Source organism: Calliphora vicina, chromosome 4 (genome assembly GCF_958450345.1).
Source record: "Calliphora vicina chromosome 4, idCalVici1.1, whole genome shotgun sequence".
NCBI lineage: Eukaryota > Metazoa > Arthropoda > Insecta > Diptera > Calliphoridae > Calliphora > Calliphora vicina.
The window spans coordinates 119,786,134-119,814,028 of NC_088783.1; the positions used below are offsets into that span (position 1 = coordinate 119,786,134).

The 27,895-nt window shown below is 27.4% G+C and overlaps 3 protein-coding genes across 3 annotated transcripts; 1 reads left to right on the top strand and 2 right to left on the bottom strand.

Moving 5' to 3' along the window:
• Window positions 1-831: 831 nt before the first annotated feature.
• On the bottom strand, window positions 832-3,988 carry LOC135959063 (ATP-binding cassette sub-family F member 1). The gene is made up of 2 exons (XM_065510065.1): window positions 2,722-3,988; window positions 832-2,651 (listed from the first exon to the last, which is right to left on the bottom strand). Exons 1-2 carry the CDS (start codon window positions 3,830-3,832, stop codon window positions 1,030-1,032), a joined length of 2,733 nt encoding a protein of 910 aa, XP_065366137.1. The 5' UTR covers window positions 3,833-3,988; the 3' UTR covers window positions 832-1,029.
• Window positions 3,989-4,807: 819 nt separating this feature from the next.
• wds (WD repeat-containing protein wds) lies at window positions 4,808-6,552 on the bottom strand. The gene is made up of 3 exons (XM_065508708.1): window positions 5,892-6,552; window positions 5,189-5,814; window positions 4,808-5,123 (listed from the first exon to the last, which is right to left on the bottom strand). The coding sequence occupies exons 1-3, from the start codon at window positions 6,136-6,138 to the stop codon at window positions 4,935-4,937; spliced, it is 1,062 nt and encodes a 353-aa protein (XP_065364780.1). The 5' UTR covers window positions 6,139-6,552; the 3' UTR covers window positions 4,808-4,934.
• A 2,135-nt stretch (window positions 6,553-8,687) lies between these two features.
• LOC135957626 (alpha-tocopherol transfer protein) lies at window positions 8,688-14,061 on the top strand. Its single transcript, XM_065508411.1, has 6 exons — window positions 8,688-8,844; window positions 12,848-13,007; window positions 13,121-13,202; window positions 13,292-13,576; window positions 13,653-13,789; window positions 13,844-14,061. Exons 1-6 carry the CDS (start codon window positions 8,760-8,762, stop codon window positions 13,965-13,967), a joined length of 873 nt encoding a protein of 290 aa, XP_065364483.1. The 5' UTR covers window positions 8,688-8,759; the 3' UTR covers window positions 13,968-14,061.
• Window positions 14,062-27,895: the final 13,834 nt, after the last annotated feature.

A 27,895-nucleotide genomic window follows, 5' to 3' on the forward strand; every position in this document is an offset into this window, starting at 1 on the left:
AGCGAAATTAACACAAGTGTCAAGTTAAAACTTTGAAAATGTCAAAATCATAATCATTTGTTTAGAAAGGAGATCTAAAGTAAATACAAGAAAATGACTTGGTAGCACTATTACAATGTTGCCAGTTGGTTTACAAATTTGAAATAACGGTATATTTGTATTTAAAAAAGAACAATACTGGATTGATTGCTCTTTAAATTCGGGAAAATCGCAGAGATAGAAGCAAAAAAAAACACATTTTTTTTTGATTACTAAGTCATTAACATATACAATATGGGTATTTAATGAAAACCATTTTAAATACCCTTCCAATGACGTATATAATGACATAGAAATTCGGACAGACAATTGATAGTAGTAAGGAAAAATATTTTTCTTAACCAAAAAATTATTTTCACAAAATTTTTTTTTACCAAAAATTTTTTTCTTCAAAAGTTATTTTTGGGAAAACATTTTTTTTTGTATTATGATTTAGTTTAAATATGCTAAATTCCCTTTTTAATTATTATAAATTCACTGAAATTTATTGATGGGGCATAAGCTAGTATGAACATTTCAATGGTTGCTTAGGCCACATCATCAGGAAAACTTTTCCCAAAAGGCTTTAGAAAAGCTAAAGATATTATACAAATGAAACTATAGAACGAATGGTAATTACAGACAATCAAGTCAACTTTCAATCCTTAACTTAAAGTATACTTTGTTGAAGAGTATATAAGATAAGGCACAGCCAAAATCTTATTTTTAAAAATTTTTTTATTGAGAACAAAAGTTAATTCCTATTATTTTATACATACTTACACTTTATAAATATTTCACAACAATTTCCCATTTTTTTCGTGTTTTAACTTTAACAATTGTTTAATTTTTCTTTGTTTAAAATAATAATAAAAAAAAAATACAAACGTTAATTTCGATAGAAATATAATAAAAAATAATCAATTGCTAAAGATCCCTTGTGCAACAATATTTGCTACATTTCAAAGCCAAAATCGTTAAATGTTCCATAAATCACAAATGCCTATTTTCTCAATCTTGCAGCACTGCAGCGTTAGCCACCACACTGGGATTATTGACCACCTCACCCAAAGCATCCAATACTTCCTTACGGTAATCATCAAACTCACCATCAATCTCATTAATGGTTTGCTCTTCGATGACATACAGGGTACAGCCGGTTTCACGTATCAAACGTTCGTCGTGAGAAACAATGATAACGCCACCCTCATATTCGTTGATAGCTTCAGCTAAGGCATCAATAGATTCAATATCCAAATTGTTAGTAGGTTCATCAAGAATCAATACGTCGGGAGCACTAAGACACAATTCAGCCAGGGCCACACGAGCCTTTTGACCACCCGAAAGATCCTTCATTTTGATGGTATGTGCGTGACTAATTAGACCAAAGGAACCCAAGGCTTTGCGGGCTTTTTCATGGGGTAAGTTGAAAAGACGTTGTAAATACTCAGCGGCCGACTCTTCGGCGGTCAAATGTTCACCAGAGTGCTGATCGAAACGACCAACACGCAAACGATGATTTTTCCTTTGCTCACCCTGTTGAGGCTCCAGTTCACCCAGCAATAGTTTGAGGAAAGTAGATTTGCCCACACCATTAGGGCCCACAATAGCCACACGACTCGTTAAATCTATACCAAAGTCTACACTTTTAAATAATTTACATTGGCCTTCAAAGCCAAAAGTGATATTGTGCAAACCCAAAATAGGAGGCTGCAATTGTGAAGGTTCGGGAAAACGGAATTTCACTATATACTCTTTAGGTCTCTCCAACAGTTCGGTTGGTCCATCATCTTCATCCTGCTTTTGCGTTTTGGTTTTGTTCTTTTCCTGTTTACGTGTCAAAACTTCCTTTGTTTTCTTTTCGGCAGCCTTCTTTGACTGACCATGAGCCTTCAATTCCTTAATGCGTTTTTCTTGTTTCTCATATTCCTTAATCATTTCACGACGCTTTTGCACGTACATTTTCTTGAACATGGAATAGTTACCCTTGTAGTACTGCAGTTTCTTTTGATCCAAATGTATAATTTCATTACAAACATTATCCAAGAAACTTTGGTCGTGAGAAACAATCAAAAGGGTCTTCTTCCAACCCTGCAGATAATTGTCCAACCAAATGACGGCATTTAAATCTAAATGATTTGTAGGTTCATCAAGCATAAGGAGAGTGGGTTCCAAATACAAAGCTCTGGCCAAGGAGACACGCATACGCCAACCACCAGAAAACTTGTTGGTGGGTCTATTTTGCATTTCTTCGCTGAAACCCAAACCAGCTAAAATACGTCTGGCACGGGCTTCGGCTGAGTAGGCGCCAGTAGCTTTGAGTTCGGTAAAAACATCATTGAGTTCTTCCTGTACACTTAAATCACCAGCTGAAAATTGATCTTCCAATTCTTTGCATTTCTCCAAGAGTTTTAGGCGTTTAACATCGGCCTCCAAAATGGTTTCAACGGCAGTTTTGTCGTTGGCCACAACTTCTTGTTCACAAAGCAAAACATCTATATTGGGCGGTATGGCAAAGGCACGTGTAGCAATGTGACGCAATAAAGTGGTCTTACCATGACCATTGGGACCCACCAAACCATAACGACGGCCATGGGCAATCAAAAGATTGGCATTTACAAACAAATCGTTGCCTGTTAAATAAATAAATTATTCATGGTTATTCTGTAATGCTATCGATTAGTTAATAAATTAATTACTCACCTTTGGCGGAAATGGTGAAATTCTCAATTTTAATATCCACAGCATGTTCCAAAGCAGCCTTTTGACCAGCAGTTTTCTGCACTTGAGACATGGTGAAATTGCTATCCAAATCGGAGTGACCCAAACCACCCTTTTTGGTCATGAGTTCCATTTGCCTCTCATATTCCTCCTGTTTCTTTAGCTTTTTCTTTTCCTTATGCGTCATTTTCTTTTCTTTTTTATCTTTTTCTGAAGCTTCGCTAGGCTCCTCTTCCTTTTCCACGGAAGTTTCCTTTGCCTTATCTTCTTCTATATTGAGATTTTCCATTTTTTCTTGTAGAACTGGTTCTGGTGTAGCTGATTTTTTCTCTTCAGGTTCTTTTTGTTTTGCAGGTTCAGCTGGTTTTGGTGATTTTTCTTTAGCTGGTTCAGCTGGTTTGGGTGCTTCCTCTTCTATGGGTTCATCTAACAGTTCTTCTTCGTCTTCTTGTTCCTCCTCGTCGCTCATCATTTCAAATTTGTTATTTTTCTTTTGTTGTTTTTTATTGTTCTTTTTGGCTGGTTTAGCAATAACAATGGGTTCCTCCTCCTCCTCTTCATCATCCTCCTCGTCGGCAACCTGCTTCAACAAATCAATGTCTTCGTCGTCATCGTCACTGAAATCATCTTTTTTCTTATTCTTTTTAGATTTTTTCTGTTGTTGTTTTTGCTTTGCCGGTTTGGCCACAACCACCTCTTCTTGATCTTGTTCGTCTTCCTCATCGGAATCTTGACGCTTTTTGTTGTTTTTCTTATTTGACTTGCTAACAGGTTGTGGCAGCTTTTCCTCTTCCTCATCACTCCAGTCATCTTTACCCTTCTTACCCTTTTTGTTGCCTTTTTTACCTTTATTGGCAGCCGCCTGCTGTTGCTGCGTAGACGCCTTACTATTACTAGAGGTTACACTTTCCAAATCATCATTAACACGATTGGAACTACCAGCAAAATCATCGTCTGAATCGTCACCGCCGCCGCGTTTACCCTTCTTCCCCTTCTTTTGTGATTTTTTTGACGCAATATTGGCTGGTTGTTCGTCCATGTCTTCATCGTCATCGAAATGGTTTTTCTTGCTCTTGGCCTTGTTTTTCGACATGTTTAGCTTATTGTTAAATAAAGTAAAATAATTTAAACACTAATTTTCTAACTACAAAAGGAGAAATTGTTGTAAAAAGGGTGAAAATTGTAAGGAGTTCAACTTTCACGTGGAGACGTATGCAATTTTATTTTTTTTTACAACACACACTCATACACACTGCACTAATGTCATGATGAAATTGTCAAAACAATAATAATCAATCACAATAACGTGTCGAACAGAAATGTCAAATAAAAGTGTTGGTAAAGGTTATTAATTGTATTTGTTTTTCAAAATTTTCACGACTGGATCGGCCGCGCAAGGAAATTCATGTTCCTCAGTCAGACTCGTCAAACACTCCATCTAATTTACATGGCGTGTTTGTGAGGCAGGGATAACATATTGACCAAAACCATTCGTTTTTAAAATGTTAATATCGGATGCAACTTTAATTGTATGTTTAAAAATAATAATAAAAAAAACAATTTTCTTCACCCCACACTCATATCAACCACATGCCTTGAAATATCTTTGTAAATACATCGTGCTTGATGAGAAAACAACACAAGTTCATCAAAAAGTAACATCAAGCACTGAGTGCATCGCACACATATTTTACCAACACTGCCTACTATTGTAATTTGAGTTTTTAGAATTGGCGCCAAATCACGATTTAGTTTGTGAAAATTTAATCAGTACACTCGTATTTTGGAAAGAATCTAGTTTATGTGCTAAAAAATTAAGCAACAAAAGCAAGTTAAAGTGCATCTGAGTAAAATGTCTGCCAAATCGTTAAAAATCTTATTGAATCAAGATCTTTTTGGTGCAAACACTTGATGCAGCAGGCGCAATGCAATCATCTTGCAAATACCACAACAAATTTGCTGTGCATCCCTTTAAAATTCTTGTGGACTTTTTAAATATGTTGGCTTACAGCTGCTCTGTAAGTAAAATCCAAACATTTTCATTTTAAAAAACAAATTGCACGACGAATTTTTTTATGGAAAATTTTAAATTTTATTTTAAAGAAATCGTAATCCCTTTTGTTTTGTTGAAGCCTTATTATAAGAAAAGAAACTAAAATTAAAATACACATTAAGTTGTTGCTAGACGGGTAGAATTATGTATCGCTCTTCCATAATTTTATGGTTTTGTCATTTTCCAAAGCCGCCGATGCAATAATATTCTCTGTGGGATGACAGGCCGTGCACAACACCGTGTCCGTATGGCCCTGTAACTTTTGCACCACCTCTTTCGATTGTAAATTCCATATATAAACCATATTGTCCTCACTGCCCGAAACAATCCACTAAAATTCCAAAAAAAAAAATTATTAAAAATAAAAATCATTATGTATAAAAAAAATTAGCTAACCTTGCCGCCTGTTACTGAAAAATTAGCAAATATGCAATATTTTTCATTTTTGTGGCCGGTGTAGGTTTTCAAGCATTTGCCCTTGGAATAATCCCACAATTTCAAAGTGTTGTCCAATGTGGCGGCCAAAATGTATTTGCCATTGGGTGAGAACTTGACAAAGCTGACGGGCGGGTTATCATCATCTATAAGGGTTTTCAAGCACTGGCCGCTGGCTGTGTCCCAAATGCGGCAGAGACCATCATAACTGGAACTGACAATCAACGAACCATCACGATTGAAATGTACGGCGGAGACAGGATCAGAATGGGCTGGCAATGTCTTTAGACATTTGCCAGTGCGTACATCCCATATTCGCACCGATTCATCAAAACTGCCCGAAACAATTAGATTGGATTGTGGATTAAAATTACAACAGAAAACATAATTGCTGTGGCCCTTTAAGGTTTTCAAACATTTGCCCGAGCTTAATTCCCAGACTTTTAACGTTTTATCGTCACTGCCACTCACCAAGAGACGCGAATCGGAAGACCATGCCACATCTGAAATGCCCAATTTATGGCCCGAAATGGTTTTTTCGAATTTACCATCGTAGGCTCCCCAAATTTTAATCAATTTATCGGCAGCTGCAAAGAGAAAGAAAAAACAAATATAAATTTCTTAAGATTCTCTTTATATTGTTGGCTTTATCATTAAAATTTACATGAACTAGCCAGCCATTCTCCATTGGGTGAAAATTTAACAGCTGACACCGCCTTGGTGTGTCCCGCCAACGTAAACTTCAACGTATAGTTGGGTTTTATGGACAAAGAACTTTTGTTCGATGAAGACGACGTATTACCCGCTGATGATGAAGTTTGCAAGGTATTTGGTCCACTGGGTGCTGTGGGCATGGGCTGGGGTGCATGCACTCCCGGATGTCCCCCATGAACTGGCCCTATAGGTACCATATTCTCTAATAAATTTTAAGCTGTTTTTCTATTTTCCTTAACACGTCTAATTCTTTGCACACTTTTACACTCTCTTTCCAATGTTTTTGTTACCAAAAACCTCGTGCTTTTTGTTGTTGGTTGTTTGTCAAATTTTTTTTTTTGCTGTTAATGCATATGTTTTTTCCTCTTAATAATGACGTTTAGCACGCGTGCAATTATCTGTTGTTGATGGGTATAAACCGCACTTGTATAAAGTTATTTTGTTGTTTAAAAAAATGCAATTGTTTTAAGAGTTTTATTAAATTTTGTCGTTATTGTTTGTGTTTTACTTAATTTTAATTCGTACTCGTGCTTTTCTTTATTTTATTTTTTTTTGCAGAAACAGTACACAGAAGATATGGCGGCTTGACAGTTGAGTGGATTGTGGAAAAGTGCTGTCCAGCATTGTTGTCATTTGTAGGCAAGTGCTGCCAAGTTCGGAGTGTTGTAAATGCATTGCATATGCAAAAATAATGGCAATTTTTGCATGATTTCCTATTGTAAATAATTTGTTTAATAATTAAAGCAATGAAGGTGAGTCTATTTTTTATGATTTTTATTTAATTGTGTTTAATTTAAGTAATAATAACACATTAAACTGAAATTTGCTTGTACTAAGTATGAACAGTATTACCTATAGTAACCGCATTACCATTATCAATTAATATCAACAGTAAAGACAATAGTGCCATCTTGTGTAAATAAAGTTGAGGTTTATTAAACCGTTACTAAAATTAAATTTAAATCATAAAATATCCCCAATTTTAAAACCGAATTAGGTGGATTTTTTTGATAAACCTTTAATAAAATAAAAATTTTATTATGAATAAGACCTCATTAGATCAATTTACCTAATATTTTTATATTTTTTATCTCAAATATTCCATAAATCAAATTTTTGTAGCACATACAAATTCACTTTAGCATTTATCAACAATGTGTGATATTAACAAATCCATACGCGAATATATAACTATAAATATGTGCTCAAAGAAACAGAAAAAAAGTCAATAACCTCCTCTTCTTTCTCACTTATAAAACTATTATAAATTGTGCAATAAACTAAAGCCCTCAGCGAGCTTTGCCACTTTTTTTTTCCGTTTTTCAGTTTTATTACTTTGCCAACCAAACTCATTTACTCAATTCATATTTGCTCACCTCTTACACTATACTATCCTATACATTCAGTATGTGTATGGTTGGTACAATAGCAGCATGTTGCACACATCATTGGAGCCATTTACATACAAACACTCGACGAACTGTAGTGTATAGTTCCTAGCCATAGGTACCACTACCCAAACATGTAATAATATTGAAAATTTTATGGCGTTTATTTTTCTTTTTTTAATTTTCTCATTTTTTTTTTTACAATAGTCGGTCATTATTTTGATGTGCTGTTTTAAAGATTGTTGCAAGAAATATAGATGGTATTTTTTTTGTAATAAAAAACAAATATTATTTCTTAAAATTATATGTATGTGGTTATAAATTAAACATTATTAATTTTATTGCTGTATAAATATGACTGGTAACATGATAAATAAGTAATTGCCAAAGAGTTTAAGTAAATTTTGTAAAAGATCATAAAAATACAAAAAAATTAAGATAAATTACCGTTATTTGGTTAAATTTGTGATAATTTCTTAAATATGCCTTTATTTCATGTAAAGAACATAAATATGTTATGTTAGTAGCACTGTTATAGGTAACATTTAATGTTAGCTGATAAAACTGTTCCTCTCTATTGTTTTGTATTTAGAACACTGAACAGTGCTGTTAAGTTTTCTTAATTTGTTGACATAACTCTTTCATTTACAACATAAACAAATAAGGTAATGTAAACAAAACAGAAGCAGAAACAACAGCTATGACGTTTTAACAGTTGTCTATTAGATAAAATGTAAACAAAAATGGCCGGCCAGTAGCTTATTTTAAATGAAACCTATATTTTTTCAATAAATTGAGGTCTTTCTTTAAAAAAATGTAATTGTATTAAGAAATTTATTAAATTCAACAATATTTACTTAATTTTTTTGTTATGTAATGAAAACAAATTAAAATTCCTAGCACAGTTTTATGAGCAAATGCTTGTATAACAAAATTTTAGGCCATGTTTGACAAATATCACCTTCAGTTACCACAAAAGTTGCAAAGTCAAGGTTAAAAAACTGGTTTTTAGTACGTAAGTACCTGCATTGTTCTAAAGTTGTAAGTTATTACAAAACTTACACTCTCAATGTTTTTAAATATTAAATCTAAAGGGTTCAGTGTAGTTCACATTTAAAACACAAACTGCATAAATAATTAACAGCCTATATGGGGGAAAAACAAAACAAAACTATACTAAAAAAAAATAAAAAATTATGTACGAAAAAACATTTGCGCTTGAGCTGTAGTTTTTTAATACTCAAATAAACCAATCACGTTTCAGTTGAAATCGCGACTTAAAACCTACAGGTTGTGTTTAAGCTTGGCAAAAAAAAAATAACTAAATTTAAACAAACTAATATAAACAAATAAATTAACAAATTTATTGCTTAATTAAAATTCAACTGTCTAGCCTTTAAATAAATCATTATTTAACATATTAAAATAACATGGTTGTTAAACCCGGTGTAGAAGAACAAATTTTAGAATTAGAAACCTGGCTTAAAACCCAGCCACAATTACCACAAAATATAGGTATAAACTAAATTACTCATAAAAAATATAACAATAATTAAAAAGAAAACATATTCATGAGTTTTTGTTACCAAGTTTAAGTGCTAATTAAAAATAAAAGAATTTTTTTTTTTAAATGTTTATGAAATAAATTAAAGTTGTTACTTTCTTGTCGTCATGTTCCATATAAATTCACTACTAACTAGACTGAATAAATTTGCTGGCATTAAACTTTGCTGAATAATTAATGTAAAATAATAACTAGTAGTACTTATATTTATATAAATACGTCAGACAGACATTTGACTAGAAATTACATTGTTTTTTTAAATTGTGGGTTTTTCTTTTAATAAGTGTAGAATTTAAATCTCTAATTGAAAGTAAATAAAATAGTCAATCATGCGTATTATTAGTTAGCTAGAATTATTTTTTAAAATTGTATGGAAATTTACAAAATTTAAAAAAAAAAAAAAAAAATAAACAGCAATTGTAAATTATGTTAATGTGTCATAAAATTAATTTTAATCAGGAATTTTCTATAAATACTTAAAGTACTTGGGATTTAACAAATAAAAATGTTTAAAAAATATATGTATTGTTGAAAAGTTGAAAACCTGCAAAACTTATTGAGAACTTTGCTATTTTATAGGAAATTTCTCTCAAATTTGCTATTTTATAGGAAATTTTTTGCAAATTTGGCTTTTATAATAAATTTTCCTGAAATTTGATATTTTCAGTAAATTTTTCAAAAATTCTTTGCGAGAAATCTGCTATTTTCGCAAATTTGCTATTTAATAATAAATTTTATGCAAATTTGCTATTTTTTAAAGTATATGTTCTGGAAATTTGCTATTTTATAGTAAATTTCTCGCAAATTTGCTATTTTATAGTAAATTTTCTGCAAATTTGCTATTTTAAATCAATTTTTATTCACAATTTGTAATACATTTTTCAAAATTTTTTTCTTCTATTTTAATTTTTTCCAAATTTGCTATTTATATTAAATTTTCTAAAAATTTGATATTTAAGTAATATTTTCGAAATTTATTGTTAATTTTTCGCAATTTATATTTTTTAAAAATTTTGCTATTAATAATTAATTTTTCGAAATTTTGCTATTTGCTGTAAATTTTTCAAAATTTTTCGATTTATAGTAAATTTTCCAAAAATTTACTATTTATAATAAATTTTTCATAATTTTCCTATTTTTCAATATTTCCTAATAATAGTAAATTTTTAAAGATTTTAAATTTTTTGGAAAATTTCAAAATTTTGCTATTTATAGTAAATTTTCTAAAAATTAGCTAGTTAATTTTCCGAAATTTTGCTATTTATAGTTATTTTTTGGAAATTTTGCTGGTAAATTTTTAATTTATTGTAAAATTTCGAAATTAAGCTATTTATGTAAATTTTTAAATTAAATTAAATTTTCTAAAAATTTGATATTTAAGTAATATTTTCGAAAATTTTCTATTTATTGTTAATTTTTCCAAATTTGCTATTTCTAATAAATTTTTCGATATTTTGCTATTTATAGTAAATTTTTCAAAATTTAGCTATTTATAATTAATTTTTCAAAATTTTGCTATTTCAAGATTTATAATTTTGTATGTATTTTTCGAATTTTTTTTTTCGAAATTTTGCTTTTTCAAAATTTAGAATAAATTTAGCTATTTATAGTAAATTTTTAGAAAATTTGCTATTTATAGGAAATTTTTAAAGATTTTGAATTTATTGGAAAATGTTGACATTTTGCTATTTATAGTAATTTTTTTTGAAATTTTGCTATTACATTTTTAAAAATTTTAATATTTTTGGAAAATTACGAAATTTTGCTATTAAGTAAATTTTTCGAAATTTTGTTATTTATATTAATTTTTCTAAACATTTGCGATTATAGTAAATTCTCCGAAATATTGCTATTTATTTTGAAATTTAGCTATTTAGTAATTTTTTTAAATTTAGCTATTTATTTGAAATATTTATAGTAAATATTTCAACATTTTTGTATTTTCGAAATTTAGCTTTTTATTGGAAATATTTTGAAATTTGCGAGAAATCTGCTATTTTCTCAAATTTTCGGAAATTTGCTATTTTATAGTGCATTTCTCGCAAAATTGGTATTTTTTATAGTAAATTTTCTGCAAATTTGGCTATTTAAATAGATTTTCGAAAAATTTGCCATTTATAGTAAATTTTCTAAAAATTTGATATTTAAGTAATATTTTCGAAATATTGCTATTTATTGTTAATTTTTCGAAATTTATAATTTTGCTATTTATAATTAATTTTTCGAAATTTTGCCATCTAGTATTTTTTTTCGAAATTTTTGTTATTTATTGTAAATATTTAAAAATGTTGCTATTTATAGTAAATCTTTCGAAATTAGCTTTTTATAGTAAATTTTCTAAAAATTTGATATTTAATTTTGCTATTTATTGTTAATTTTTCGAAATTTATAATTTTTAAAAATTTTGCTATTTATAATAAATTTAGCTATTTATAGTAAATTTTTAGAAATTTTGCTATTTATAGTAAATTTTTAAAGATTTTGAATTTATTGGAAAATTTCAAAATTTTGCCGATTATAGCAAATTTTTCTATTTATAATAAATTTTACTAATTATAGTTATTTTTTGGAAATGTTGCTAGTAAATTTTTAAAGATTTTAAATTTATTGTAAATTTCGAACTTTTGCTATTTATATTAATTTTTCGAAATTTTGCGATTATAGTAAATTCACCGAAATATTGCTATTTATTATGAAAATTTTTTAAATTTAGCTATTTATTTTGAAAATTTAGCATTTATAGTAAATATTTCAACATTTTTGTATTTTCGAAATTTTGCTTTTTATTGGAAATATTTTGAAATTTTGCTATTTATAGTAAATTTTTCGAAATTTTTCCAGATAAATGTTTTAAGTAATTTTTTCCAAATTTTGATATTATAAAAATTTTTTCGAAATTTTGCTATGTATATAAAATTTATCGAACTTTTTCTATTTATAGTAATTTTTTTTTTAAATTTTGCTGTTATTTATTGTAAATTTTTCGAAATTTTGCTATTTATAGTAAATTTTTTATTTTTTGCTATTTATTGGAAATATTTTTATAGTAAATTTTGGTATTTTTTTTTTTTTCGAAATTTTGCTATTTATAAAAATTCAAATTGTTCGTAATGGTTTTTTATTAAAAATCTGTTATAGTAAATTTTAATTTTTAATTTTGCTGTGTATTTATTGTATTTTTTAAATTTAGCTATTTATAGTAATTTTTTTTTTGCCATTTATTGGAAATATTTTGAAATTTTGCTATTTATAGTAAATTTTTTGAAATTTTGGTATTTATTTTTTTTTTCGGAATTTTGCTATTTTAAAAATTCAAAATTGTTCGTTGCGGTTTTTTATTAAAAATCGAAAATAAATTACCGAATCTGGTAAATGTTCTTATTATAAAGAAACATTAACTGTTTTAGAGGCATTTTAAAAGAATTATGTTATAGTTAACAGTTTCAGAGCAACTTTAACAGTTTAGTAGCAGTGTTGCAGTTTCGTAGCACCTTTAAAAGATTCCTAGCATCGTTAACAGTTTCGTAGCAACGTTAACATTTTCGAAGTCACTTTAACAGTTTCGTAGTAACATTAACAAGTTTGTAGTCTTAACAGTTTTAAAGCCACTTTAATAGTTCCAAAGCTTATGTTTTCCACTAAAGAAATTTAATATGACAAAAAACCATTACTCCATGTGAATTTTAAATTGCGGAAAAAACACTGGCAAATATTTCTAGAAAGAGATCCCCTCGATGAGGGGTCATAGAAACTACTACTATTAATTTGGTCATTAGTAACAGTTTCAGAGCAACTTAACAGTATCGTAGCAACGTTAACAGTTTCATAGCATCGTTAACAGTTTCGTAGCAACTTTAACAGTTTTAAAGCCACTTAAACCGTTTCAAAGCTTATGTTTCCCCTAAAAAAGGTTTTAACAACCAGTTTATTTTAATATAAAACAAATGTTTACAGATAAATGTTTCCTTAAACGTTTCATCTACTCCATGTATGGTGACATAGAGGGCGCCAAACGTTTGCTAGAATTAAATTTTAAATTGCGCAACAAACACCGGCAAATATTTCTAGAAAGAGATCCCCTCGATGAGGGGTCACAGAAACTACTGCAAACAGCGTAAGTTTAATAATGCAACAAAATATTGTAATAAAAACTAGTTAAACCACCAAAAAATAAAAAAATAAAACAAAAAACTAAAATTCTTATGTACATACACAAAATGTTTGCAGAGATTTAATACCTCTACCAGGCAAAACACCAGATAATTATAAACTGCTTATATATCGTTTAATTGACCATGATGCCGACAAGGTGAGTGTCTTGTTAAAAAAAAAGAAAATGTAGTCAGGCTGGTTTTATTATGATTTATTTTTTTATTTATTTTTTTTGCTTTAACCCAGTTCAACTTTACTGATTCCATCAAAGTTTTCTTTATGATGGCCGACTGTCGTTTTGCCATCAATGATGAGGATGTGGATGGTGAAATACCCATCTTTGATATGTCCGGCTATAGTTTGCGCCATCTAACAAAGACTGTGCTGTCCTCGTTACGTGTTTATATGAAATTTGTACAGGAAGCCCATCCAGTGCGCATCAAACAAATACATGTTTTAAATAGTCCTTCGTATTTGGATAAAGTGTTAACGGTTATAAAGCCTTTTATGAAAAGTGAAGTTTTTAAGTTGGTAAGCTGGATGGAGGTGAACAAGTTCCCTTTGTTCTATAAAGTTTTTATGTTTGTTGGTTTTTTTTTTTGTTAAGATACATTTTCATTTGCCTAATGCTGATACTCCCTATGATTATTTTCCACGTGATATGCTGCCTCAAGAATATGGTGGCAAGGCGGGTAGTTTGAAGGATTTAAAGTCATTTTGGATGCAAAAGTTGCAGCAGAAAAGGTACACAGAGTGCTTAAAATTTAAGGTTGTTATTTATATTATCTTATTTTGCAGAGATTATCTTATGGATCCCCAAAAATGGCAAATGGATAAAACTAAAAAACCTTTAAAATCAAATGATAAATCCTGTAAAACTGCTGATATAACACAAAGTTTGAAAACCTTGGAAATTGATTAAAGCATTAATTTAAATCTGTATAAAGTATTTGTTAAGTATTTGTTTTAGTTTTATTTTTTAAAGAAAATAAAAAAATTTATGTTGGTTTTTGTAAGTTTTTCTTTTATTTTAACACTTAATCGTTTCTGCTTTAAATATGTTTGATTATTAATGTGTGATTAATGACTTGGCAAGTACAGCCAACATAAGGACCTTTTAAATATTTAAAATACTTCAAAAATAAAAGAAAAAATATGGAAAGCCAAAGAAATACAACCACACAAACGATTACATGCATAATTTAAACAACAGTTGTGCTGAATACTCTATTTACTGCATTCTTCCTCTACCTCCCTCTCTCTCTCTCACTTGCTTACAAGAATTTAACAATAATAACCTGCTCCCACTAACAGTATTTAGTAAAGTAAATACAGCTTAATTTTTCAACTTGTATTTGTTGTTTTTTTGGCTAGTGTAAATCTAACTGTTTATAAATCGTTTAATATTCTTCTTTTATGTTAAATTATTTATGCTTTAGTAAAGTTGTGTATATGCTCTCTCAGCAAGAGTCAGAGAGGCAAGGTGGGCGAGTATGTGTTTGTATGTTTATTTGAATATTGAGCAAAACAAAACAAAGTTTATCATGACTAAACATAAATGTTGCATACCAACCAAACATAAACACCCACTCAAATGGAAATCTGCATAAGTAACAAAAAAAATAAATAAAAAATCCTAAAGGATTTGCCATTGTTTAACTTTGTTTTTTTTTTTGTATTCTTTGCATGATTGTTGTTTTTTTTTTTGTTTTCATTGTTGTTCTGTTGCAATATCAACTTCAAATAGGAACAGGAAGTGCACTTGGTCCATAATAATGGCTTTGCTTATTGTTTGCAACAAAAAGGTGGAAGGGTTGGGTGTTAAACTGCAGCATTGCGAAGCAAAGAGATGAGTGTGTTAATTTGCATTTCCAGTTGAGCTGTTATACTCGTCAAAATTATGCTGTTTATACATATTTATTTCGTTTTGTTTTATGATTGTTTGAAAACTTTTTGCAAGAAATCGTCTTAAAATCATTAACACCAAATGTTTTTTAAGCAGCTTTAAAGCTGGCAGAATGTATAAAATACGATTTAAAATAAAAATAAAATTTGTATTTACAGCCAGGCCTTGTGGAAATTTAAAATCGCTAATAACTTGGCCAAGAAAAGCAGCTCGATCTGTGATCACTCGTATTTCTGAACAAAAATCGATTTTTTTTATATAAAAAATCAAAATATCTAAATTTGCTAATAACTTGGCCAATAAGGGTTTAATCAAGAAGAGGAGCTCGATCTGTGATCACTCATATTTCTGAACAAAAATCGATTTTTTTATATAAAAACTCAAAATATCTAAATTTGCTAATAACTTGGCCAATAACCGTTTAATCAAGAAAAGGAGCTGGATCTGTGATCACTCATATTTCTGAACAAAAATCGATTTTTTTATATAAAAACTCTAAATATCTAAAATCGCTAATAACTTGGCCAATAAGCGTTTAATCAAGAAAAAGAGCTCGATCTGTGATCACTCATATTTCTGACAAAAAATCGATTTTTTTATATAAAAACTCAAAATATCTAAATTTGCTAATATGGTGATAAAATTTTAAATAATTAAAATTTTTGCTAAAATTTTTTTTTTCATCGATCAAAATTTTTTACGTTGCTAATAACTTGGCCAATAAGGGTTTAATCATGAAAAGGAACTCGATCTGTGATCACTCATATTTCTGACAAAAAATCGATTTTTTTATATAAAAACTCAAAATATCTAAATTTGCTAATATGGTGATAAAATTTTAAATAATTAAAATTTTTGCTAAAATTTTTTTTTTCATCGATCAACATTTTTTTTAAAAAAAGGTTTTTTTACGTACTTTTTTCGGTGACCATTTTGACCGAAATAACAGTTGTAAATGATATTTAAGACCTGTATCACAGTTTGGAATACTTTTATAACAGTTAGTAAACTATTATAATACTTATATAACAGTTTATAAACTATTATAATACTTTTATAACAGTTAATAAACTTTTATAACAGTTTATAATAGTTTTATAACAGTGTATAAACTATTATAATACTTTTATAACAGTTAATAAACTTTTATAACACTATTATAACAGTTTATAAACTTTTATAACAGTTCATAAACGTTTATAATACTTTTATAACAGTTAATAAACTTTTATAATACTGTAATAACAGTTTATAAACTTTTATAATAATTTTATAACAGTTTATAAACTTTTATAATACTTTTATAACTGTTAATAAACTTTTATAATAATTTTATAACAGTTTATAAACTTTTGTAACAGTTTATAAACCATTATAATACTTTTATAACAGTTAGTAAACTTTTATAATACTTTTATAACAGTTAGTAAACTTTTATAATACTTTTATAACAGTTAATAAACTTTTATAATACTTTTATAACAGTTTATAAACTTTTATAATACTTTTATAACAGTTAATAAACTTTTATAATACTTTTATAACAGTTTATAAACCATTATAATACTTTTATAACAGTTTATAAACCATTATAATACTTTTATAACAGTTAATAAACTTGTATAATACTTTTATAACAGTTTATACACTTTTATAATACTTTTATAACAGTTTATAAACTATTATAATACTTTTATAACAGTTAATAAACTTTTATAACATTTAATAAACTTTTATAATACTTTTATAACAGTTAATAAACTTCTATAATACTTTTATAACAGTTTATAATCCATTATAATACTTTTATAACAGTTTATAAACCATTATAATACTTTTATAACAGTTAATAAACTTGTATAATACTTTTATAACAGTTTATAAACCATTATAATACTTTTATAACAGTTAATAAAGTTTTATAATACTTTTATAACAGTTTATAAACTTTTATAATACTTTTATAACAGTTAGTAAACTTTTATAACAGTTTATAAACCATTATAATACTTTTATAACAGTTAATAAATTTGTATAATACTTTTATAACAGTTTATACACTTTTATAATACTTTTATAACAGTTAATAAACTTTTATAATACTATTATAACAGTTTATAAACCATTATAATACTTTTATAACAGTTTATAAACTTTTATAATACTTTTATAACAGTTTATAAACTATTATAATACTTTTATAACATTTAATAAACTTTTATAACATTTAATAAACTTTTATAATACTTTTATAACTGTTAATAAACTTTTATAATAATTTTATAACAGTTTATAAACTTTTATAACAGTTTATAAACCATTATAATACTTTTATAACAGTTAGTAAACTTTTATAATACTTTCATAACAGTTAATAAACTTTTATAATACTTTTATAACAGTTTATAAACTTTTATAACAATTAATAAACTTTTATAATACGTTTATAACAGTTTATAAACCATTATAATACTTTTATAACAGTTAATAAACATTTATAATACTTTTATAACAGTTTATAAACTTTTATAATACTTTTATAACAGTTAATAAACTTTTATAATATTATAACAGTTTATAAACCATTATAATACTTTTATAACTGTTTATAAACTTTTATAATACTTTTATAACAGTTAATAAACATGTATAATACTTTTATAACAGTTAATAAACTTTTATAATACTTTTATAACAGTTTATAAACCATAATAATACTTTTATAACAGTTTATAAACCATTATAATATTTTTATAACAGTTAATACACTTTTATAACAGTTAATGAACGTTTATAATACTTTTATAACAGTTCATAAACTTTTCTAATACTTGTATAACAGTTTGTAATACTTTTACAACTGTTAAATAAATTTATACTACTTATATAATAATTAAAAATTGTTATATCTCACTAATTAACACATTTTTAACTATATTCCTTTAATTTTATTTAAATATTTAACTTTAAAACAATCTAGTAAGCTTTTAAATTTATAACAATATTGGCACCAGCAAGCATATACCACACCCCCCCCCCCACTTGCAACATCCAACATGTCTTCTAAAAGTCTGATGAGTATGCTAGGGCATACATTTATAATTGAATACAAACGAACCTGCTGCTAGTGTTGAAGCGAGCTTCAATAAAAGTTGCCTAGAGCAAAAGACTAGTTCGCATTTAAATGTCGTACAAAACGGTCTATAAAATTTGATAATAAATAAAGAAGAAAAAAAAAACAATAAAGTTATACTAGCGGGTGTTAAAGTAAATATACATACATATACAAAAAAATAATTGAAAATTTAAAAAATATAACAAGTGCATTTTATAAATTTATAAAAAATAAAATTTAAACAATTTTTAAGTGAATTTTAAACTAATTATAAACAAACCCCCTAAAGTAGGTAATACAACATTTAGATTAAAATATTAAATTGGTAAGAGTGTGTGTTTGAAAACAATTTTAAGACATTTTTAAAAATAATTATGAAAATCCTTAATTAACATTATTTTGTTAAATTGTTTAAATTTGTAAAAATTACGTAAGCCACCCACAAATTACTCATGTTTCTTATTGTTTTTTTTTTTACCAAAAAAGCCCCACAGAAAACACAAAATGTGTTGCCACAATTAATTGTAGAATTTTTTTTCTATTTGGCTTTAACTAGTTTCCCATTTCCCCAAATTTCTCTGTTATAGTTTGCTGTTAGTTTTCCAGCTATAATAATATAGACAAAACTTTCCCCTCAGCCTTAAAAACAACAACAATGTTGTATAGATCCCTTTTACATTACATTACGTTACATTTACACATTAATTTATACATTCATACATACATAACTGAACATTAACAAAAAAAACCCATGTAAAATATGTATAAATGTCTCATTGCTTTTGTTATTGTTGTTTTCTTGCTCTGCTTCTTCTTTTTCTTAACTATTCTCAACATGTCTGTCTATTTAAGTGTGCGTGTGTATATATATGCTAAGTAATATTTGTACATTTTGCCATTTCTTTGTATTTTTTCTCTGTTATTGTTTTTCTATTGTTGTTGTTGTTATCTAGCATTCTTTATTATGATTGTGTATACCGTTATGTTGTTATGACAAAGTGTTGCCTAGTTTTGGGATGAAAAAGCGCTTTTGCTGTAAATTGTTAAATATTTCCTTGAAATATCTGAAATTAATAGTAAAATATGAAATAAAAATAATATTTGTAGCAAAATCTTAATAAAAACAAGTAAGAGTGCTATATTCGGCTATGCCGAATCTTATATACCCTTCACCTTTGTTGTGGATGCATTATTATTTTTTATAATTAGTATATATGTATGTACATTGCCCTCTTTCAGCGTACAGCATCCTAAATTTATCAAGAACACAAAAAACAACAACAACGCCAAACGAAACAAAACACCAAAAGAAAAAACAAAATACGCAAGGCAATGAAACCAACACACATCCAAACATACGTTTAATTGTATAAAAAACAACAACAACGCCAAAAGAAACAAAATACGCAAAGCATGCACATTCAAACATACGATTTGTTGATTTTTTGTCAAAAAAACCAACACACAACCAAACAAACGTTTAGTTGTATAAAAAACAACAACAACGCCAAAAGAAACAAAACACAAAAAAAAACAAAATACGCAAAGCATGCACATCCAAAAACATACGTTTTGTTGCTTTTTTGTCAAAAAAACCAACACACAACCAAACAAACGTTTAGTTGTATAAAAAACAACAACAACGCCAAAAGAAACAAAAAACAAAAAAAAAACCAAATACACAAAGCTTGCACACCCAAGCATACGTTTTGTTGTTTTTTTGTCAAAGCATGCAATACATTGTGTTTTTTGATGAAATTTTCAGAGGTTGTCTCGGATTTTTGCTCATATCTCCGTTATTTATGGACGGATTTTGCTGATTTTAAATAGCAAAATTCTCGAAAGTATGTCTGACAGAATTGTTGAAGATTTGGATCCCGGAGATATCTGGGGCCTTCAGAAAATTGATTTCAACAGACAGACAGACAGACAGACAGACAGACGGACAGACAGACAGACAGACAGACAGACAGACAGACAGACAGACAGACAGACAGACAGACAGACAGACAGACAGACAGACAGACAGACAGACAGACAGACAGACAGACGGACATGGCTTAATCGACTCCGCTATCTATAAGGATCCAGAATATATATACTTTATAGGGTCGGAAATGAAAAATGTAGAAATTACAAACGGAATGACAAACTTATATATACCCTTCTCACGAAGCTGAAGGGTATAAATATAATATTTATGCATAATTTTAAATAGTTAGTAGAGAAAATTATTTAAATGAAATTTAATGTAAAAAAATTAAATTATTAAAAAGAAATAAAAATAATAGGGGTTATCGTGTAATCGAATGAATGTGTTATAAAGCTCATAAACCATTTACGAACCGTTTTTTAAAAAATATTTTAATCTTTAACATTTTTCTCAATGTTTTGTTGCTAAACCTAGAACTTTGGGGTCATATTCTGCAAGAAAAGACTTAAACCGATTTGAAATTTTGCATTTTGAAAATAAATTAGTCCTTAAAAAACGCTAACTTGTCAATTCTACTTTTATTTATTATGTATGTTGTTGTGTATATATATTTTTGTACCGTTGCTAGTCATTGTTTGAGCCGGTTGGCATGTTAACCTCAAAATATACTTTTTTCTTAAGTTTGTATTATTTTCTATTCATGTGTTTTTTTTGGCATGGCAAAGGCAAATTGCAAGTATTTTAAGTACACACTTACTTGTGTTCTAATACTGTTACAATTTCCTAATGAAAAAAACAGTTTTTAGGTATTATAATGTGTGGAAAATAGTCAAATAAAAAGAAAAATTGAATGAAACATGTAGTAGTAAGAGATGCTTTTGTTAAAACAATTACAATCTACTGCTTACGGCAAAAATTTATGTGTTCATTGCAACATGTTTGATAGCCGGCATTTTTTTTTTTGGTATGAAACAGTGTGGAGGTAGTTTAATATCAAACCAATCAAGACTTTATAGTCTAATGCTAATTTCTTAAGATGATTTGCGTCCTTTCTTTTGTATTAGCATTTGATTATAATATTCTTTATAGTTTTTGTTGTTAGTATAATGTTTAGTGTGCCCCCTTTTTGATATTCCTCTCTCTCTCTCTCACTCTTTTGTTTTATTATTAATCGTTTTTTCCTCTTAACGGGTGTCTGAGTATTATTATGTTGTTGTTGTTAAGTTGTTTGCGTGAATGAGTGTGTGTTCCTTTGTATTTATTATGTGTGCTTTTCTAGCGTGTTGTCTCACCGAATAGTTTGTCCCTTAAATTATATTTTGCAAAGATTTTTTTAAGAAATTTTATACAAATTCTGAGTGAAGGAAAATATATGTATATCGATTTGTATTATAACAAAAAGAAAAATAAACAGTATTGAAATAATTCCATTAAAATTTGGATTTTTTTTTAATTTTGCCTCATTTTAATGGAATATTTTTCATCAGTGCTGTTTATTATAAGGATTTTTCCAATTTGTTTAGATATTCCATTAAATTGTCAAATATTCTTTTTTATTCGTTATTATTCGGTGGAACACTAACTTATATTTTAGTTTATAGAAGGTGTTATTATTACCTACAATAAAAAACAACAATAACAACTAACTAAAACATTGAATCGACCTCAAATTGTAATTTATTGAATTTTAACTAGAAAATAATCAAAACTTTTTTTCTGTTTATTTAGTTTTTTTTTTCATTGTTTCTCCTTGTTATAAAAGGTTACAAGCAAAACTTTATGCAAGTCGTTATTATTTTTTTTTCGAAGTTTTGTTTCTTTTTAGTTATATGAAAATTAGTTGACAAAGTAGTTGAATTTAAGGTTAGGATTAAAATAAATTTTAGAAATAGGAAAAATTAAATTTAATGCTTAAAGAGATTGAAAAACTTAGACAATAACAGTTTCCTAGCTTAATATTCTATAAAACAAGTAAGAGACAATTCAATAAAAAAATTTCATAATATTTTTTTTGGATTTTGAAAAGTTTCCATTGTTTTGTCAATTTCAATACATTTTTAAAAGAAAACATTCATAATATTGTTTAAATTCTTTTTAATTTGTTATTAAAATGATTAATAAATTTTAATGTAATTATTTCTTGCAATTTTTGTGTTTTAAAAATAAATGTCATCTGGTAGCCCAGTAAAATCCATCTGGTAGCGCTGTTTATAAAGGTAAACAAACCAAAGAGTTACCCTTTGTGGCTGCCATATTTAACGATTAGCGATACATTGGGTTTTTGTTATTCTAAAACAAGCAAATTGTTAATAAATCAAATCGCTTTGTTTATTAAAAGAATTTAAGATTTTTCATTAGAGATATTTATTTATGTTATTTCGTATACTTAATCAATTTTTTTTAAAGAAGAAATCTAGATTTTTTTAACAAAAATGGATAAATTTTAGACTCTCCACAATAAATGTTAATATTGGCTAAGGATAATAATAATAATATTCCTTTATGTTTTATAAAAATAATATTCACCCCTATCGCAAATTAATATTTCACATGAAATGTGTTCCCTTTTCCCATTTTTCGTTCATGAACTTTGTTCACGTGAAAAAATTCCCCAACATGGGAAATTTTTAGATGGAATTTTGTAAACAATAAACAGCTGTTCCGAACAAAATCAACTATTGTGAATGAAAAGTTCAGGGGAATATCACGATAGTAATTTTCCCTTCGAGGGAAATGGATATTTCATGGGAACATAAATTTCACATGTTTTTCACGATAGGGGTGATTTGTTTATCTGTTTTTCTAAATTTTGTGGTATTTTTGTTATTTTGTGTTGTTTTTTAAGAGAAAATATTAATATTTCTAGAACAATAATGTGTAAATTGGGAATTTTAGACTTTTCACACAATAAAACCATATGGTAGCACTGTGTTATCTATCTGGCAGCGCTGTTTATAAAGGTAAACAAAACATAGAGTTGCCTGACATCTTAACTATGTGATGCTGCCATATTTGAAGATTTAACGGTAAATTTAGGTTTTTTTATTTAAAAACAAAAGAATTGTGTAAATATCCCTTATTTTCGTATTAAAAAATTAAACCGGCTAAACATTTGAAGGAATTAAATAAAGTATTTAATATAATTGATAAAGTCTAATTACAATTATACATTTTCAAATAGAAATAAAGCTTTAAATTTCCAATTTTTCTTAAGGCCTGTATCGCTTTAATCGTTACTGACCTTTTAAAAATTATCATAATATTTATGTATGTTTTATTTTGCTTAGTTTTTTTATTATAAGTGTCCTCTTGGGTAGACATTTTTTTGTTTGTTTTCAAGCTAGACTATATAATTTTTCAATCCCCCTCGTCTTTGTTTAATATTCAGTCTAAGACTTCAAACCATTTTCTTGCTTATTTCTTTTCCAAATACTTAAAACTCTTTATTATGCTAATTCAGCGTTTAATATCAAAGAATCTTAAATACATACTAACAAAAAAATCCATATAGACTTTGTAACATTAAAAAAAAACCGCCAACTACCATGTATGTCTGTAAGTATATTAAACAAGTAAGAGGGCTATATTCATGCAGTGCCGAATCTTATATACGCTTTACCAAATTATAATTTAAAATAAAAATTTTAACAAAATTTAAAAAAAAAATATTTTAATTTTTAATTTATTAGTGAAATTTTTTTTTTGAATTTCTATTTTAATTTTTTTTTTTTCAAATTTTTTTTTTAAAAAATATTTTTCCCGATTTTGACCCATTGTAGTTCCGACTTACTATGGCGTTGTATACGTCATTGGTAAGGCCCTTGAAATGTCTATCATTAGACATCCATATTGTCTATATTAATGACTTAATCCAGATATAGATAAAAAATAGGTCACAAATCGAGGTAGTTGTGGTTTTTTGCTTATAATTCAACCATTTGTGGGCCGATTTTCTTGATTTTATAGCAGCCGAACCGGGTCTATAGCGGACATATTGAAGTATCAATCATGTATGTAAGTTATTTGGGGTCTGCGGAAAGTTGATTTCAACATGGGATCTCAAATAAAAAAATGTGGAAATTACATACGGAATGACTTATATATGTATGTATGTCTACCCTTACCATAAATGGTGAAGTATATAATAAGAAGTGGAACCTTTAACGTTGGCAGACCCATCATTTAAGTCAACAACTAAATAAATGAAATGTTAAGACACGCGAAGGTATTATTTTTTTTTGTAGAAAAATAAATAGAAAAGTTGGAAAAAACCGAACGTTATAAATGACTGCAAACAATTTCAAGGAAGTATACACACGTTTAACAAAATAAATGAAACAAAAAGTAGTTTTCATTGGCATTTAAGGCGAAATAAAAAAAAACGGTATTACCAAGTTTAAGTTGGAGGATAATTTGTTAAAAGGGTGTTGCAGGAAAAGGTGTTTTAATATGTATATCTTTTTAACAGTTTTTCAAAGTAACAATTTTACATTTCTTTTTAAATCCCTCTGTTTTTATCTGATATTTAGTTTCCTCAGCAACCACAAGAAAAAATAACGTAAGACCTTTAATTTAGCAACAAAAATTGTTAGACAGAAACAACAATTATTTATTATTATTCGAAAATAAATCAAATTAAGTTACCTGCAGTTTGAAAGAAAAACTTTGAAACAGTAATGCTATTGATCCAAAAAGGCTTAAATATTTCAAAATCAAAAATGTTTTGAAATTGAAACAAACCCTTTAAAAACCTCTAAATATTACACACTTATTTCTGGTTTTCTTAACATAAATTATATATGTTTTTTTTTTTTTATTGCCAACATTGTTGCCAAAAAATGTCCTTAGCCAGGCCTTAAAACTTTTAGATTAATACAATGACCTTAAGAATAAAACCAAATAGTTTTTCTTTTCGTCCACTAGGCAATTTTTGTTTCATTATTTACAACATTAGTTTGAAGTTTTGCAAACGACAGTTTTTTAGTTGTTTCTTTTTATTGCCCACTATTTAGCGTTTGTATACAATTTATTTAATGTTTAAGTTCACTAACACTTAAGGCCAGGCGCACATCGTAAAATTATTTGTCGTAGCAATATTCTAATTGGTAAATTTCTTTAAACCTTTGTAATGTTTTTCGTACATTTTTTTGGGTTTTTTTTTGGATTTAGGCTACATAAATTTAATTCAATAACAAGCTGTAATAAAGACTGTCAGGGTCATTTGAAAATGTATTAAACAAAAATAACAGATAATTTACTGCTTAAAATTACAACTCTGTTTATAATTAAAGTAAACTAAGTATTAAGCCATTGTTCCATAACGTACTTCATACTTTAACGGTTAAGGAGAGTTAAAGAGAAGTGTGAGTGCTGCCAAGTTCATATAAATTGCTTTATTCATACAGTGAGACTGCGAAAACAATATGGCAGACATGGATACATTTTTAATGGCTGCAATATAGAAAATAAACAATTTTTAATTATAAAATGGATTATAAGGCAATATAGGATATTGTTAACATATTAAAATCTTGTTTAAAGTTATGACCACATTCATATTGTGCCTTATTAAGGCATTGTTCCATAACGTACATCATACTTTAACTGTTAATGAGAGTTAAAGTGAAGAGAATGAGTTATAGAGAAGTATGAGTGCTGCCAAGTTCCTGTAAATTGATTTATTCATACTGTGGTATTAAAAAAACAATATCGCGGACAGGTTATATTTTTAATGGCTGCATTGTAGAAAATAAACAATTTTTAATTATAAAACGGATAATAAGACAGTTTAGAATATTATTATCATATTAAAATGTTGTAATGAGAACAAAATGTAAAGAAAATTGCTAAATAGATAAACAAAATTCTAATTATAGACAAATTTAAACCATTAATTTCGGAAAAAAAGTTGAATTTCTCACAATCGAATTACAATAGTATAAATTTACCACTATATTTGTAATTTATTTATTTTAAACTAATTTTGTTTTATAAACCTTTGATAAATTGAAAAATTTATTATGAATAACGCCTTTCTTTAATAAATATTTACTTTAAAATCTTGTATCTTTTTTTAAATACAGCAGAAAGTACTGCTTAAAGTATAGCAAGGCATTGTTCCATAACGTACTTCATACTTTAACGGTTAATGAGAGTTAAAATGAAGAGTGTGAGTTAAATAGAAGTGTGAGTGCTGCCAAGTTTATATAAAATGCCGTATTCGTACAGTGAGACTGTGAAAACAATATGGCGGACATTTTTAATGGCTGCATTATAGAAAATAAACTATTTGTAATTATAAAACGATTAATAAGACAATATAGGATATTTTTAACATATTAAAATCTTGTTTAAAGTCATGACCATATACATAGGGGCTAAAAAGTGGGTAAAGAAAACTCTAATGAAATAAAATAAGAATCTTTTGAATATTGTTAAATATTGTTCTGCTTATTTGATATTTTTTAACAAATTGAACCTTATTTGCTTTGTTTTATTATAAATAACCTGCAGTTTATTTCATTACCTATAAATTATTTATGATTTTTATTTAATAAAATCAAAATTAATTGTAAACATAAATAATAATTACTCACCACCATCCATGTGGCCTTTTCTACATCCACTTTTATTACAAACAGTTTGTGGGCTTTTATTTAACCTGTGTTTCAAGTGAAATAATTGAAATTCTTTTTATGAATGTCATGTGGTTTATTAAATTATTGTAGCATAACATGACGTATGAGTAATTTTTAATTATACACAACTCATACGCTTTAAATTATTTACTCTAGACAAAAACAAAACAAAACAAAAAAAAATGCAAAAAAAAGTTTCCTTTATTTTTTTGTCGTCATTCAGTCTCCAATGATTATAAATTAAATGCTTGTTTTTGCCATATGAAACGAAAAAAAAAATAAATAAAAAAACTGAAACTAACACGAGAAAACATTATCAAAGAGGGCAATAAACTTGTTGGAAACAACCATAGTGCCAGAAAGTAATAAAAGTTGTAAAGAAAATGAACACACAAACGCAAAAACAACAACAATAATAATAAGAATAAAACAGCAACAACACAATCTATAAACACAATAGGAGACAAGGACACATATACTATGTATGTGTACACAGTAAACTAACAGTAAATACTGCAGAAAAGAGCAAGAGTTTAAAAATATTTTTAATCTCTGCTCTAGAGAGTTAAGTTTCCATTGTATTAAGAGTTTACTGTTTACAACAAACTAACAGTAAATTCTTTATAAAATAAACAGAGTTAGTGTTAATTATTGGAAATAAAATCTCCTGGCCATTTACAGTCTACTGTTGGTCCAGTATTGTTTCATTTTATATATTTTTTTTAATTAAATCTTTTTATTAATTTTATTAAAAACCTTTTAGCCCAACAGTTTGGTGTTATTTTTTTTTTGTGTCCATGATACACTACAATGCATAAAAGCCGATTTTAAAGGGAAAATTGTAACAATAAATTGCTAGTTAATAAAAGAAAAAATATAATAATACAATGAAAGATAATTAAACAAACAAAGCTTAATTTACTAGAATTAATTAATGAAATAAAATTTTAGTTTTTTGTCTTTAATAAGTCTATCTAACTTTAACACTTCCCTGACACACATCTCTTGACCGTAATAAATACCAAAATGTACAACATCAACTTTATATTGCCCCATAAATGTAGATTTATGTCTTCTTTTGGAATTTCAATTGTAATTTTATATTAATTTCTTTTTTTTTGTTGGTTCTATCTCATTTTCTTTTTCTTTCATGTATTTGATTTCTTTCTTTTTTTCTTCCATTGCAGCAATTGTAGCAGTATGCAAAAATTCTTTTTATTAATCGTTTACTAAAAGTTCGTGATGGATCCTCGCAAAC